The sequence below is a fragment of the Marmota marmota genome, unplaced genomic scaffold (assembly GCF_001458135.2).
Source record: "Marmota marmota marmota unplaced genomic scaffold, marMar, whole genome shotgun sequence".
NCBI classification, from domain to species: Eukaryota; Metazoa; Chordata; class Mammalia; order Rodentia; family Sciuridae; genus Marmota; species Marmota marmota.
The window spans coordinates 1177817-1193370 of NW_026000253.1; the positions used below are offsets into that span (position 1 = coordinate 1177817).

A 15554-nucleotide genomic window follows, 5' to 3' on the forward strand; every position below is an offset into this window, starting at 1 on the left:
CCTGCAGAGGAAGGCCGCGGCCTGCGCAGAAGAGAGACAGGTCAGCGCACACCCGAGCCTCCGAGAATACCCATGATTCCAGACATCCGGAGACCTAAAAATGCTCGGCAACCTACCCGGAGACTCCTGGCCACTCCCTGCATTGTTCCGAAAGTCGTCACTGTCCCCCTCCTCTTTCGCGACCCCCGACCATCGCGGGCATGCCACTGGATCCCTGCCTTGCCCCGACCATGTCCCTGCAGGTAGCCATTTGGCTGCAGTGGTCCTGGACCCCTCGGAACACCACAATAATTTCTCAGGAGCTCCTTGACTCTCCCCTAAATAATCTAGATGCCAAACTTCTCCCTCCAAGTCTCTAGGGATCCTGCTTCTCTCAGGGATCCCGAAAGAAAACACCCCCACACAGCCCTGGGACACCCGATTTCCCCTCCACATCTCCTAAGCAGACCCTGCTACTCCCCAGAGATCCCTCGGAGGCCCATTTACCCCACATGACCCACGTGCCTCTAGGTGACCCCTCCTCATGGACCCCCAGTTCTGGCCACCAATTCACTACAGACACTGCGTGCCCAGGCGTCCCCAGCAACCACGGGCAGACCTCTCCAGGCGAGCCTCCCAGAGACTCCTGACAGCCTCCTTCCTACCAGTTCAGTCTTGTGCACCGCCTCTCTGCTCAGGTGTGTGTGGAGGGGGTGTGTGAGTGTGAGTATACAGCCTGGAGCTATGGATCCTGAGTGCCCAGATGTCCCCAGATCCCTCAGTGCACCTTCCCCCGAGACTCCTGGGAAGCTACCCCTCCCGCGCCTAGTGTGCCGCCCCTCTGCTGTGTAGTGAAGAGTGCTGACTTGGAGCACAGCCCTTGACCATCAGACCCTGCCCGCTACCAATACCGCTTGGCCTCCTAGGCTGCTGTTCACCACCTGTAGAATGGAAAAGGTGAGGAACAGACAGGCGGGGCGAGGGTGACATGGGACACTCTCCCTCCCGTTCCCACCCTACTCCACCTCTCCCATACCTCCTCTGCTCCCCCTACGGTCCGTAGTGCCCCCTGAGCGCGACTCCATAGCCAGTAGTCTGCTGGGTGGACTCTCGGCCGCCCAGCAACTAGTTTTGAGCACAGGGGCACACTCACCTGGCGGCCTGCCCGAGCCTGGACGTGGCTGAGGCCGGCCAGTTCCGTGCCCCGACCCGTGCCATGACCTACCTGGCTGCTGGCACCAAGGTCTGGTTGTAGGAGCCAGTCGGAGCACTTGGCCTCGGTTTTACTCAGGCGCCACTGCTTCTATTATCTGAGAACCCTGGTTAAAATTAAAAAGCCTGAACATACCAACAGTTGCAAAAGATATAGAAGAAATGGAACTCAAATATACTGCTGATAGATATGTAAATGGCTTAGCAACTTTGGAAAACAGTTTGGCAGTGTCTTAAGTTAAACATATAGGTATGATTTCAGCCATTCCACTTCTGGGTATTTATTTACCTTTTTTTTTTTTTAAAGCAGACTTCTACACTAAGATTTGTACATGAATGTCACCTTTATTTCTTGTCATATTCATCTTGGGCTGCCATAACAAAATACTACAGAGATTGGATGGCTGAAACAACAGAAATTTAATTTCTAACACTTCTAGAGACTGGAAAGTCCAAGATCAAGGTGCTGGTCATTCGGTTGCTGGAAAAAAATCTTGGCTTGTAGATGGCTTCCTTCTGGCTGTGTCCTCACATTGAGTTGAGAGTGGAAAAGAGATATCAGAGGGAGACAGAACCCTCTCTCTCTTCCTTTTTTTTTTTTTAATTTGGGGGGAGTGCTGGTGATCAAACCTAGAGATTCATGCATGGTAGGCAAGCATTCTACCACTGAGACACATCCCCAGCCCTCTCTTCCTTTTTTTTTGTAAGGCTACATACAGTTCATCTGATTAGGACTGTATATAGCCCCACCTTATAATCTCATTTAACCTAATTACCTCTTAAAGACCCTGTCTCTAGATACTGTCGCATTGGTGATTAGAGTTTTTATTATTATTAAAAGGGAATTTGTTAGATTGTCTTACATGATCATTGTGGATAGTCCCACAATGGTGTTCAACAGGCTAGAGACCTGGAGGAACCAGTAACTACACAGTTCAAGAATTCGGAGCTTCAGAACAAAAGGAACCAAACAATGATGCATTTCCACTCAGGTACTTAAGGCCTGGAAACTCTCTGGAGAGTCACCATTAAGAGTACAGTTTGGGGGCTAGGGTTGTAGCTCAGAGGTAGAGCACTCACCTAGCAAGTGTGAGGCCCTGTGTTCGATCCTTAGCACCATATAAAAATAAATACATAAAATAAAGTTATTGTGTCCGACTACAAAGAAAAAATAAATATTAAAAAAAGAGTACAGTTTGGGAGTTGGGGGCTGTAGCTCAGTGGTAAAGCAGCTGCCTCACATGTGTGAGGCCCTGGGTTCGATCCTCAGCACCACATTAAAAAAAAAAAAAAGATACTGTGGGTGTATCTACAACTAGAAAAAATATTTTTTTTAAAAGAGTACAATTTGGCAGAGTGAGTCTGATGTCTTCAGGCAATCAAGCAGCAATCAAAGCACCCACTCTAGAAGAACTGAGCATGCATCTGCTTCTGCTTCTACTTTTTTTTGAGGGGAGGGGGATACTGGGGATTGAACTCAGAGGCACTCAACCACTGAGCCACATCCACAGCCCTATTATGTATTTTATTTAGAGACAGGGTCTCACTGAGTTGCTTAGTGTCTCGCTTTTGCTGAGGCTGGTTTTGAACTTTCAATCCTCTGGTCTCAACATCCCAAACCACTGCGATTACAAGCGTGTGTCATTGCACCTGGCTGGTTAGGTCTTTAATGTGAATTTATCAGGGGAAGGGGGCACACAATTCAGTCCATAACATTTGTTAGTGGTCCAAAACTGGAAACAACTCAAATGCCTATCAGTAGGTAAATGATCAACACACTGGTATATTTGTATAATGGACTACAACTCAGCAATAAAAAGAAATGAACAATTTGGATGGATCTCAAAATAATTATGCTATAGGCTGTGAGTGTAACTCAGTGGCGGAGCACATACTAAGTGAGGCCTTGAGATCAATCCCCAGCACTACAAATTTTTCCTCAAAATAATCATGAGCCAAGTGCAGTGGCCCACAACTGTAGTCCCAGCTACATCAGAGGCTGAGAGGAGGATCACAATTAGGAGATCACCCTGGGAAAGTTATAGAGACACTGTCTCAAAATTAAAAATAAAAAGGGCTATTGATATATTTAAGTGGGAGAGCCCCCTGGGTTCAATCCCCATTACCTCCAAAATAAATAAACAGCTGGCACGGTGGTGCACATCTGTAATCCCAGTGGCTCCAGAGAAAGAGGCAGGAGGATCAGAAGTTCAAAGTCAGCATCAGCAAACTAGTGGAGCCACTGTCTCAAAATAAAATATATGTATGATGTAGGATTCTTTATTGTTTTTCCCCCTCTACTTGAAATTAAACCTAGGGATATTTTACCACAGCTATATCTCTTTTTCATTTTGAGAGAAGGTCTTGCTAAATTGCTGAAAACCTTGCTAATTTGCTGTGGCTAGCCACAAACTTGTAATCCTCCTGCCTCCATGTCCCAAGTTGCTGGGACTGCATGCATCACCAGTCCCAACTTGTAAGTTTCCATTTATATAAATATCTAGTAACATGTCAACTGATGTATAGTGACAAAGTGGATCAGCAGTTACCTGAAGAGGGAGTCAGGGGCAGGAAGGAGTAATTAGAAAGAGGCAAGGAAAAATGCTTGGTAGGGATGGTTACGTTCTCAATCCTGGTGATACTGGTAGTTTCACAGATGTAAACATTACATTCAAAACCTATCAAATTTTATGTCAATGGGGCTGGGGTTGTGGTTCAGCAGTTGAGCGCTCGCCTAGCATGTGCAAGGCCCTGGGTTTGATCCTCAGCACCACATAAAAATAAAATAAAGGTATTGTGTCCAACTACAACTAAGAAAATAAGTAAATATTTTTTTAAATTTTATGTCAGTTACCCCTCAGTCCACTATTAGAAAGGTTTGATTAATAAATTAGGGACTGGGGTTGTAGCACAGTGGTAGAGCATTTGCCTAGCATGTGTGAAGCACTGGGTTCAATCCTCAGTACCATATATAAAATAAAATTTAAATTCTTTAAAACAATAAATTAATAAATTGTGTGGGACCATGAAAGATGTTGATTTAGATTCATAAATAAAGTGAGACTTAAAGGGGGTAATTGCTTTATTATATTCATGAATGGATGAAGCTAAGCGGGGCATTGGTTCAAACTCACAAGAATTAAGGGAGCTTGGCCTTTCCTAGTGTGATTGTAATCAATATTAATTAAAGATAAGCATCAACACTGCTACCACACAGCTTAGCTGGGCACAATGCAGGTCACTTGGAAGCTTATTACTAATTCCATTGGCAATCATACCACACACAACTCATCACCCCCATTTTCCAATGGGGTACATTTGGGCTCCAGATGTATTTCAGCTGAACCCCTTACCCTCTCAGCAGCCTCAGTGACTGACACAAGCACCACTCCTCAGCCCCAGGCCTTATCCCTGCCCCCAGAATTGTGGTCCTGTTGTCATTGGCTTCTCAGTTCATCCCTACCCAGTGTCCTGAAACTCCAGCCCTTGTAATTCATCCCTGGGAACATTCTTATACCCTCCATTGCTCCACAAACCCCCAAGTCTGAGTATCTTCCAGTCTGGAAGAAGTTTTCCAACCCCATCCAGTTGGCAAGCTCCCTCACCTGGGTGTTTGAAGCTTCCCTTCACAGTCCACATGTCCCCAGCCCTTGGGCAACACCCCCACATCCAAGACTCTCCCATCCATGGAGCTACAAAACCTCAAGCTCCTTTTCTCCAGTCTGTAAGCATCCTGCTCCCCACCCGCAAGTTCCTGAAAGTCCAAACCCCAAGAGGGAAGCTGCCCTGTTCACCTCTTGGAGCTGAAAGTCTCAACAAAAAGTGGGCAAAGGGGCTGGGGTTGTGGCTCAATGGGAGAGTTCTTTCCTAGCATGTGTGAGGCGCTGGGTTCAATTCTCAGCACCACATATAAATAAATATTTCAGAACAGTATAGGGGATCCAACATGGTCTCAGTCAGCCAAGATCAGGTCTGATATGGGGGGCAGGGTATTGCAGAAGGAATGAAAGAAGAGATTGTTTATCCCGTTTCACCTGACAACACTTGGAACTTACATGTCAGGATACTAGAATCCATGACAGTCACTGACCAAGTCAGGGTAAGCTCCCAGAGAACAGCATTATTGGCTAGCTGTGGTATAATGCACAGGTCTCTGAGCCTCTCAGACTCTTAGTTTCTTCTTCAAAAGGATGGTCACAAGCCCTATCTCACTGCAACTCCATTCCTCCTCCTGCTACTGTCAAACTGTGCCCAATGGCTCCCACATTGGGGCCTATAACCCTAGACACAACTTTTCAAACTTGGGAGGGGCCTCATTCTTCCACTGACAATGACTGGTCTCCCATCCCACCCCAGTGCCATTCAGAGATTCCTCAGTTCTAGGCTACCATCTCTTCTTTACTCTCCAGGGTACCTGTTCATCTCAGTTTTTGAATTTTCCAAACCCATGATGCTCCAGGTCCCAAAACCTTGTGTGGCCCCCAAAGCTCAAAGGGCAACCCTTATCCCTATCATATACTTCCATTTCCCCAGTAGAAACCACCTTATGCAAACTTTAAATAGAAATTTAATGAAAACTTACTATGTGCAAATTTATGTGTGTGGTTGCAGAATTTACTGATAAACTTGAGCTGTTCTGTGTCCTGGTTTTAGTTGTCTTAGTTCACTATACCCTAACTTTTTGTGGACCTCAACTTCTACTTCCTGTGCCTAGAATAACAGCATCTCCTGTGTGGAAAAGGGAGCTTAGTCTAGGGTCCTCAGTTAACAGGAAAAGTACCCGAAGTGAAAAAGGCCAGGGGCTCCTAATCACTCCCACAGCCAGGCCTCTTGCCTGCAGCCAGGTAGGTCACTGCACAGGTTGGGGCAACAAGCATGGCACTGGCTGACGTGTGTCAAGGACTAGATAGATCACCAGGTGAGCTCTCCCAGTGCTCCAAAGGCATCACAGGCAACTGTGCATCCATCGAATTAATACTGGTCATGGAGCCAGGTGCAGGGGGCGCCAGGGACCCTAGGGGGAGCAGAGGAGGTACTTAGGTGAGGTGAGGGAGGAGACTTATACCCTGCCACCCAAGCCCCACCTATCTGCTCCTCACCTTTTCCATCCTGGGGTGATAAACTAAGTATTTCTGGCTCCTAACAGCAGAGGCAGGGGCCTGGATCCAGAGACAGTGGCTGGGCTACAGGGCCTTGTATTCACCCTGGCCCTGCCCCTTCCGCACACCCGAGCAAGGAGGCGGTGCCTAACACCCAGCTGGTAGGAAGGAGAATGTCAGGAGTCTCTGGAAGATACAGCCCAAAGACATCTGCTTGTGGATGCTGGGAGCTTGGGTACTGCAGTGTCTGTAGTGAATTGGTGGGTAGAAATGGGAGTCCCGGGGGACATCATGGTGGGTAGAAATGGGAGTCCCTGGGGACATGATGTTATGGTCTGAGCTTAATCAATATAGATTATAAATTTTAGATTATAGGTTATGAAATATTAATAAATAGGAAAAAATATTATGTGTTAATTGTTATAGAATAAATAATGTTATGCTGCTCTGGTTATAAGTTAGAAGAAGTAATCATGTAACTGTAAGACATAAGATTTAGGTTGTTAGAAATAAGATATAGAACAGTGTAAGGTGATAAATATAAGTTAATATAGTTAATAGTTACAGATAAGTATAGGTTAATGGAACAATAGTTAGATACAAGTTATAGCTATAAGCAAATATAGCCATAGTGACTCCATTTTTATAACTCCCGTGTGAAACTGCTTTATAAGCTGTTTCTAAGATGTCAAAATATTGGGGCTGGGGATGTGGCTCAAGTGGTAGCGCGCTCGCCTGGCATGCCTGCGACCAGGGTTCGATCCTCAGCACCACATACAAAGAAAGATGTTGTGTCCACCGAAATGCGCTCGAACCCAGGATGTGGTTGTCTGTTTTTGCTCTGCTAATTGCTTTCTCAGCCTTGTATCAGGCTTGCTTGCCTGCACCAACATTTTGGAGGATGTGGGTTTTCCCCTTATAAACCCTATAGAACTTGAACCCAGTACTGTTCCTGGCAGAGACAATTGGGATCCTGAAGGGAGAAGTTGCCAGATGGCTAAATAAAAACTCTCCAATTTGGACAAAATTGGATTGGGATGGACTAACACTGTTTTCTGAGCGATGGGTCCATAACTATATGGAGGGGTCACCTAGAGGTACAGGGGTCATGTGGGGTAAATGGGCCTCCGAGGGATCTCTGGGGAGTAGCAGGGTCTGCTTAGGAGATGTGGAGGGGAAATCGGGTGTCCCAGGGCTGTGTGGGGGTGTTTTCTTTCGGGATCCCTGAGAGAAGCAGGATCCCTAGAGACTTGGAGGGAGAAGTTTGGCATCTAGATTATTTAGGGGAGAGTCAAGGAGTTCCTGAGAAATTATTGTGGTGTTCCGAGGGGTCCAGGACCACTGCAGCCAAATGGCTACCTGCAGGGACATGGTCGGGGCAAGGCAGGGATCCAGTGGCATGCCCGCGATGGTCGGGGGTCGCGAAAGAGGAGGGGGACAGTGACGACTTTCGGAACAATGCAGGGAGTGGCCAGGAGTCTCCGGGTAGGTTGCCGAGCATTTTTAGGTCTCCGGATGTCTGGAATCATGGGTATTCTCGGAGGCTCGGGTGTGCGCTGACCTGTCTCTCTTCTGCGCAGGCCGCGGCCTTCCTCTGCAGGTGGGCCCCGGCGCCCGGCGGCTGCTGGCGCGGCTGGACGCGCGCCCCCTGGCGGCCCGAGCTGCTGCAGACGTGTGGGCGCTGGTACGCAGGGCGGGCGACACTTTGTGCCTGCGCCCCAAGGAGGGTACGTGACAGGGGTCGGGGAGGGGCGGGGGCCTCGGTGGGGGGATTGTACTGGATTGGGATGGGCTGTGTTCCGAGGTGACAGGCCAGGGAATTGTTAATTATGGGCCCAGGTGGGACCAAGGTGTGTGATTCGGTCGGGCAGGGCTCGGAGAGCTCTTGGAGGGAGCAGGGCCCTGGGGTTATTGTAGCATATTCCTTTAGGGTAATTGAGATAGGCGATCGCTAGACGATTCTTTGAGGGTGATGGTGTGAGTGGTCATTCTGATTGAGATTGGGTTGTGGACAATTTGGGGGGCTCCATACTCTCCCTATCAAGTCATGTTTATGACTTTGTTATTATATTGCAGATGTGAATAAATTAAGGATTTTGAAATGAGGAGATATTGGGAGGTTATTTCTGGGGAGTGGATTCTGGAGGATGCTGGGGGCGGGCAACTGATTGGAGGGCTGGACTGGAATGCTAGTCCCGGGGTGGAGGCTCTGAGTGCTTGGAGGTGCTGCCTGAAGTGTGAGGAATGGGACGGAGTTTGGAGGCTAATTAGAGGGCGGGGCCTGGGATGCTCAAGAGCCCAGTGGTAGAGTAGCAGCTTCCAGGGGGTGTTCCGGGTGTTAGGGCTGCATTTTATTATCATCAGACAGTAAGGTCTGGAGGATTATTCAAATAGTTGGCCTAGGATTATTTGCCAAGAAGGCAGTACCTTGCTGTGTGGGATGTCACACTCCTGTAATCCCAGTGACTTGGGAGAATCCCAAATTCGAAGCCAGACCCTCAAGCAATTTAATGAGACCCCTTCTCACAATTAAAAATAAAATAATGACTGGGGATGAGGCTCAGTGGTAATGCGCCTCCAAGTTCAACAATCAGTACTGAAAAAGCGGAGGGGGTGCTCAGTGGTAGCGCTTCACGGAGTTTAATCACAGATACCTAAAAATAAGTAAATAAAAAAATAAATAAAATAAAACACAAGGCGGAGCCTTGAGCATTATCTAGGGCGCGGTGCTGAAATAGTTAAATTGAGGACAATGCCCAGGGTGTGAGTTCAAAAGAATAGAATGTTAATTTAGGGGGCGGGGCCTCGGTAGTTTCTATGGCAAATCCTCTCCCCATCATTTTCTCTGTCTCTTTCATTTCGCAGCCATTATAATATATGACTCTAAAGCCAATATTATGGATAGTGGCTTGCTCTAAGATCCCTTTGCCTCCCCAGCAGATGTTCTAACTTGGTAAATACTAATACTAATAAGGTGTGAATACCTGGGTCAGTTTGGGGGTGCTCTGAACAATCCATGGCTGGAGAGTACCTTAAAGAACCTTGGATTCAGGAGGATTATTGTGATAGAGGAGGAAGGGTGTTGAAGAAGGTCAGTGGTAGGGTCAGGCTGGGAATCCAGCACAAGGCCTGAGTTGTTGTCTAGAACCGCGGTAGACTCCTAACTCTCAGGCAATCTGGTTCAAATGTGACTCTGGTGGTACCTGTTTCCTAACTTTTTGTGTATCATTTTCTCTTTCTGTGAAAATCCTTAGCTACCCGGACATAAAAATACTACATTCATATTTTATGAGTCAGAACTGTGTAGCCAGATATATGCCTCTAATCCCAGAGGCTTGGGAGGCTGAGGCAGGAGAATCTCAAATTCAAAGCCAGCCTCAGCAATATAGCGAGGCTCTAAACAATTTAATAAGACCCTGTCTCTAAATTTAAAAAAAGGAAGAAGAACAAGAAAAAGAAGAAGAGCTGAGGTGCTCAGTGGTTAAGGGCCCCTAGGTTCAATCCCTCGTACCCAAAAATAAATAAATAAGAACCATGCAGACTATATTTTCCTGTACCTACTTTTTCTTTCTTTGTTTTGAGGCAATGGGGATCCAGCGTAGGGGATTGTGCACACTATGTAAGCATTCTGCCAATGAGCTAAACCCACAACCGAAAATGTCATTGGCAACCATTCACTCTATCACTGAGCTACAGACCTAGCTAGCCCCTGTGACTGTGGATTTTCTTTCTTTCAAGTCCTCTTTACCCAGCCCTTTTTACTTTATTCTTCTTCTTTTTTTTTTTTAATTTCAAGCAGTGTGTCACTAAATTGCTTATGGCTTTGCTACACCACCAGCAATTTATTTATTTATTTTGATACCAGGAATCAAATCCCAGGAGCTCTTAACCACTTTTAAGATATCCTGAGCCCTTTTTGTTTATTTGTTTTGTTTTTGGTGCTGGGGATCAAACCCAGGGCCTTGTGCATGAAAGGCAAGCACTCTACCAACTGAACTATATCCACAGCCCCCATCCTGAGCCCTTTTTAAGAATATTTTATTTAGAGACAGGGCCTCATTGCAATATAAATTTAGCATATTTTGTCCCCCTTAAAAAACTCTAACCTTGGGCTGGGGATGTGGCTCAAGCGGTAGCACGCTCGCCTGGTATGCGTGCGGCCCGGGTTCGATCCTCAGCACCACATACAAACAAAAAAATGTTGTGTCTGCCGAAAACTAAAAAATAAAAAAAATATTAAAAAAAAACTCTAACCTTTAACATTCACTCTCCCTATTTTTCTCTACCCCTCAGTCCTATAATATCACTAACATATTATCTCTATGGATTTGTTACTTCACATTTCCTAAAAATTAAATTAAACAAGGACAATGTTTTTGAGGTTCTACATTGTTATATGTGCCAGTACCTCATTCTTTGCCAAAATGTATTCCATTGTATGGAAATACCACATTTTTACTGTATTCATTGGTAGATATTTTTGATTGTTTCAAGTTCTTGGCTATTATGAATAACAGTGCTCTGATGGTGTTCTGAATATCTGTGTACAATTTTTAGTGCATTTTTTTAAGATACTGGAGATTAATCCCAGGGATGTTCTACCTCTGAGCTATGCCCCTGGGCCTGTTTTTTTTTTTTTTTTTAAGAAAGGTCTCACTAAGTTTCTGAGGCTGCAGGGATGACTGGCATGTGCCACTGTGCCTGGCTTTTCTACCTTTTTTAAGGTGGACATCCTAGTGGGTTTGTGAATTTATATGTCATTGTAATAGATTTTCATTTTCTGAATAGATAATTAGGTTTTTATGTGCTTTAGATAAACATGATTTGATGGGCAGAGTATGGAGCCCCCCAAATTGTCCACAACCCAATCTCAAGAACCTGTGAATGTTACCTTGTATAGCAAAATATACATTGCAGATGTGACTAAATTAAGGATTTTGAAATTAGGAGATTATTCTGGGAGGCAGTATTATCAAAGAGGTCCTTAAATATGAAAGAGGGCTGAGAGTATAGCACAGTGGTGCAATGCCCTAAGTTCAATCCTCAGCACCACAAAAAGGAGAAAAGAAAATGGGTTCAGGAGGATCAGAGAAGGGAATTTGACAACAGAATCAGGAGTGAGAGAAAAATTTTGAAGATGCTAATGAACTGCTTTTTAATTTTTTTTTAATTTTTAGATGACACAATACCTTTATTTTACTTGTTTATTTTTATGTGGTGTCTGTGATCGAACCCCATGCTTCATGCATGCTAGGCAAGTGCTCTACCACTGAGCCACAACTCCAGCCCCTAATGCACTGGTTTTTAAGACAGAGGAAGGGGCCAGAAGTCAAGGAATTTAGGCAGCAGGTAGAATTGGAAAAGGCAAGAAAATTGATTGACCCCTAGAACCTGCAGAAGGAATGCAGCCATGCTGACATCTTGATTTTAGCCTGATGAAATTTCTGCCCTACAGAACTGTAAGATAATACATTTGTTTAAATCAGTAAGTATGGGGGTCATTTGATGAATCATTATTAGAAAACTAATACAGATTTTAAGCATTTTTCATTGTGCTTAAAGGGCATCCATATATTTTCTCTGGAGAAATGCATGTTCAGATTCTTAATCAAATTTTCAGAAGGTTCAGCCTTGAGCATAAGTGTAAGAGATGACTTAGCTTTTAACCAGATTCTCTTCATTCCCCCCCCTCACCTTGCTGTTGAGTTTCTATCTGGTCTGTGTGTATTGATATTACATCCTTCTGTTAACCTCCACTAATTTTTAAAACATTTAAGAAATTTAACTGATATAATAATTGTACATTTATGGAGCACAGTGTGTTATTTCGATACATGTACACAAAGTGTAACGGTGCCAACTTTAGAGATCAAGATAAGAAGCATACCCAACACCTGAATATTTGTTGTTTCTTTGTGTTGAGGACATTCAAAATCCTCTGTCCTCCACTGATTTTTTTTATACAAAAAAAAAAAAAAAAAAAAAACCACTGAGCCATTTCCCCAGCCCTTTTTATTTTTTAAAAAATTTTGAGACAGGGACTCACTAGGCTGCTTACAGTCTCTCTAAATTGTTGAAGCTGGCTTCAAATCTGTGATGGTTGTCTCATTCTCTCTAGCTGCCAGGATTACAGGTATGTGCCACCACACCCAGCTAAATGATTGTTCTTTTTAAAAGAATATTCACTGGTTATGGTTAGTTTACTGGGAAAAATGTCTAAGTTCTTCATGCAACTATTCTAGGAGTGCTTCTCTTTTTTTAATTTCTTCTTCTTCCTCCTTTTTTTAAAAAAATTTTTGGACATGAGGATTGACTCCAGGGGTGCTTAACCACTGAGCCACATCCCCAGCTGTTTTTTTAAAAATACTTATTTCATTTATTTATTTATATGCAGTGCTGAGACTTGAACCCAGTGCCTACACATTTGAGGCCAGCACTCTACCACTGAGCCCCCAGCTGTTTTTAGTTTTTATTTTGAGACAAGATCTTGCTAGATTGCTGAAGCTGGCTTTGAACTTGCAATCATCCTACCTCAACTTCCCTAGCTGCTGGGATTAAAGGTGTGCCCTGCCACAGCTGGGATTAAAGGTGTGCCCTGCCACACCTGGCTCCCTGCCCTCTCTTTCTCCATATATACATATATATATATGTACACACACACATATATAAATATATAACTTATTATTCTATACAAATGCTGCTCACTGAGGTTTGGGTTTCTTGTGTGTTTTGAGTTTTTGTCTTTGTTTTGCTGGGCTGGAGTTGCCTAGGGCCTTGCCCATGATAGGAAAGTGCTCTACCACTAAGCTACATCTCCAGCCCAACCCTGATTTTTTTCTTCTTTTTTTATTCAGTACTGGGAATTGAACCCAAGGTGCTTTACTACTGAGCTACATTCTCAGACTTTATTTTTTCATTTTTGAGACAGATTTTGAGACACATTTTTGCCCAGATTGGCCTCAAGTTTGTGATCCTCCTGTTTTGGTCTCCTGCCTCCAGATTACCTGGAATTCCAGACCTGGGCTATCGTGCCCAGCTTTTTTGTTTTGTTTCGCTGCGCTAGAGAACCCAACAACCCAGGGCCTTGGGCATTTGTTTCTTTTAGTATGGGGGATTGAACCCAGGGGTGCTTAACCAATGAGCCACATATTTAGAGAGAGTGTGAGAGAGAGAATTTTAATATTTATTTTTTAGTTTTCGGCGGACACAACATCTTTGTTTGTATGTGGTGCTAAGGCTCGAACCCGGGCCACACGCATGCCAGGCGAGCACGCTACCGCTTGAGCCACATCCCAGCCCGGATCTTTTTTTTTTTTTTTTTGAGACAGGGTCTCACTAAATTGCTGAGGCGGGTCTGGAACTTGCAGACTGCGCCCGATCTGAGATTGTTTATTAATGATTTATTTCCTCTATACTTCCTATATCAATAGGGCACAGTAATGCGCACCCAATAGTAAATACTTGTCAAACACATGAAAAGAATCAATACCTGGGAAGGATAAATCGATATTCCATCAGGACTACTTTCATAAAGACAATTTCCTTATAGGTTAGGCTCGGCTTGCTCCTGAGAAGCTTAAGAGAGCGACGATTGCTTCCCACGGCCCCTAGTCGGCCTTCGCCTGACGAAGCCGCAATGTTTTATGGGAAAGGTAGTTCTAATACTCATCGGCCAGCCGCTAGCGCATTTAATCGAAACTAAACTTCCCAGCAAGCATTGCGCCAACCTGGGAACCCGGGCAAGATGGCGGACGCAGAAGATGATGCTTTGCCGCCAGCTGCAGGTTCAACTGCTCCAATTTCATTCGGCTTCACTCGCACGTCCACCCGGAGGCGTCTTGTGGACCCGAAAGACGGCGAGAGGTCGGCCCCAGAGAAGGATTTCTTGAAGACGGTGGAAGACAGGGAACTGCAGAGGTGAATCGCGTCTTTGAACCCGTGGGAATCGGTGCAGTGGGCGCAAGCGGGAGGGTGGAATCTAAGTTACAGTGACCTTGAAATCCTGAGTAAATTGATGGAGGCGAGAAGGGGGTGTTTGTAGGAGAGGTAGGAAAATTGGGCTTGATGGCTGTGGGAATTGAGATGATACATTATCAGGAGGGAGAATTTTAGAACTTGGGGACACTGCGGTATGGGCGTTCTGAGAAAGGGAAAGGAGGGGAACATAACAGGGTACTTAGTGACTCAACTGAAATATTGGGGCCTCTCTCCAATTTGGAGAATGGGATGGAGCCACAGATGCAAGTTAAGGGAGGCCATCTTCAGCTTAGTTAATAAAGGAGACTCCAAAGTGCCTGAGACCTCCAGAAAAGAATCAGTGAGAATCTAGGAATAATTCCTGGAAGACACTGATATTTAAGAGTTGGGAGAACTGTGGGAGAGAATCCAGTCAATGCATTGTCAGAGACATAACCGGAGAAACAGAAAGCAGAAAGAAGTGCGTGGTCCATAGGGCTGGGAGTGAGTTTGACTCTTGTATTTCCATGAATGAGGAGTGTGACTCAGAACTCACCAATAATACTACTCTCCCAATCTCACACCTCTGTGTCCACACCAGTGTGAAGCCCACAGAAGCCCCCAAAGAGCTGGTCATCCCATTGATCCAGAATGGCTATCGCAGGCAGCCACTGGCCCAGATGACTGGGCCAACCACAGATACTGAGGCCTTGATGGATGGAGTGCTGTCCCAGGCAGTGAAGGAACTCATTGAGGGTGAGTGACCTTCCCCCTTTGCCCTGTGCCAGTGAAGGAAGAGGTGAGGAAGGTGGAAGGATAGGGTGGGATCTCATTGCTCCCTCCCATTCTTCCTTAGAATCCAAGAAGTCTCTGGAGGAGAGAGAGAATGCGGGTGTCGACCCCACGCTCGCTATCCCCATGATCCAGAAAGGATGCACCCCCAACAGGAAAGGGGAAGACAGCGAACCCCAGGCTGAGACAGTGAGCTGCCCCTTGCCCCTCTTCCTGACAGCCTCTCTGCTGAGTCTGCCAGGCTTGCCACCCCATACATAGCATAGGAAATCTGTGTGTGTCCCAGAAGACTTCTGCCCATCCTTTCCTCCTTCCATTCTTTTTGGAAGCATAAATGAATAGATAACTGGGGGGTGAAAAAATTACTTGCATTCTGGGATTATCTGAATAAGATGGAGATGAAAGGGCATAAGAAATGTAAAGGCCATAAGGGCACACACTGCCTGGAGTGATTTTTGTGTTTGATTTTTCTCTCTCTCTATTTTCTTTTCTTTCTTTCTTTTTTTTTTTTTTTTT

General features: G+C 45.3%; 2 protein-coding genes across 8 annotated transcripts in view; one reads left to right on the forward strand and one right to left on the reverse strand.

The window, feature by feature from the left end:
- The window catches only part of Magix (MAGI family member, X-linked), a 10323-nt gene extending 3917 nt beyond the window's left edge, over window positions 1-6406 (reverse strand). The window contains exons 1-3 of one of the 6 annotated variants that reach the window (XM_048796626.1): window positions 6291-6406; window positions 5972-6205; window positions 1205-1298 (exon numbers count right to left, since the gene is read on the reverse strand). Coding sequence is in view for 3 of the 6 variants with exons in the window: in XM_015506459.2 (XP_015361945.1) it covers window positions 1016-1064 (49 nt within the window). In the remaining 3 variants the exon portion in view is untranslated. Of the gene's footprint in view, window positions 1-1015; window positions 1159-1204; window positions 1299-5971; window positions 6206-6290 lie in introns of those variants that run through there. The other 5 variants (XM_048796627.1, XM_048796628.1, XM_015506459.2 and 2 more) reach the window with 5 other exon arrangements.
- The window catches only part of Gpkow (G-patch domain and KOW motifs), an 18941-nt gene continuing 9560 nt past the window's right edge, over window positions 6174-15554 (forward strand). Inside the window, exons 1-5 of one of the 2 annotated variants that reach the window (XM_015506500.2) lie at window positions 6174-6223; window positions 7871-8017; window positions 13840-14207; window positions 14848-15002; window positions 15103-15227. In XM_015506500.2, coding sequence (XP_015361986.1) covers window positions 14035-14207; window positions 14848-15002; window positions 15103-15227 — 453 coding nt within the window. In that variant the 5' untranslated portion in view covers window positions 6174-6223; window positions 7871-8017; window positions 13840-14034. Of the gene's footprint in view, window positions 6224-6456; window positions 6551-7870; window positions 8018-13839; window positions 14208-14847; window positions 15003-15102; window positions 15228-15554 lie in introns of those variants that run through there. The other variant, XM_048796624.1, reaches the window with a different exon arrangement.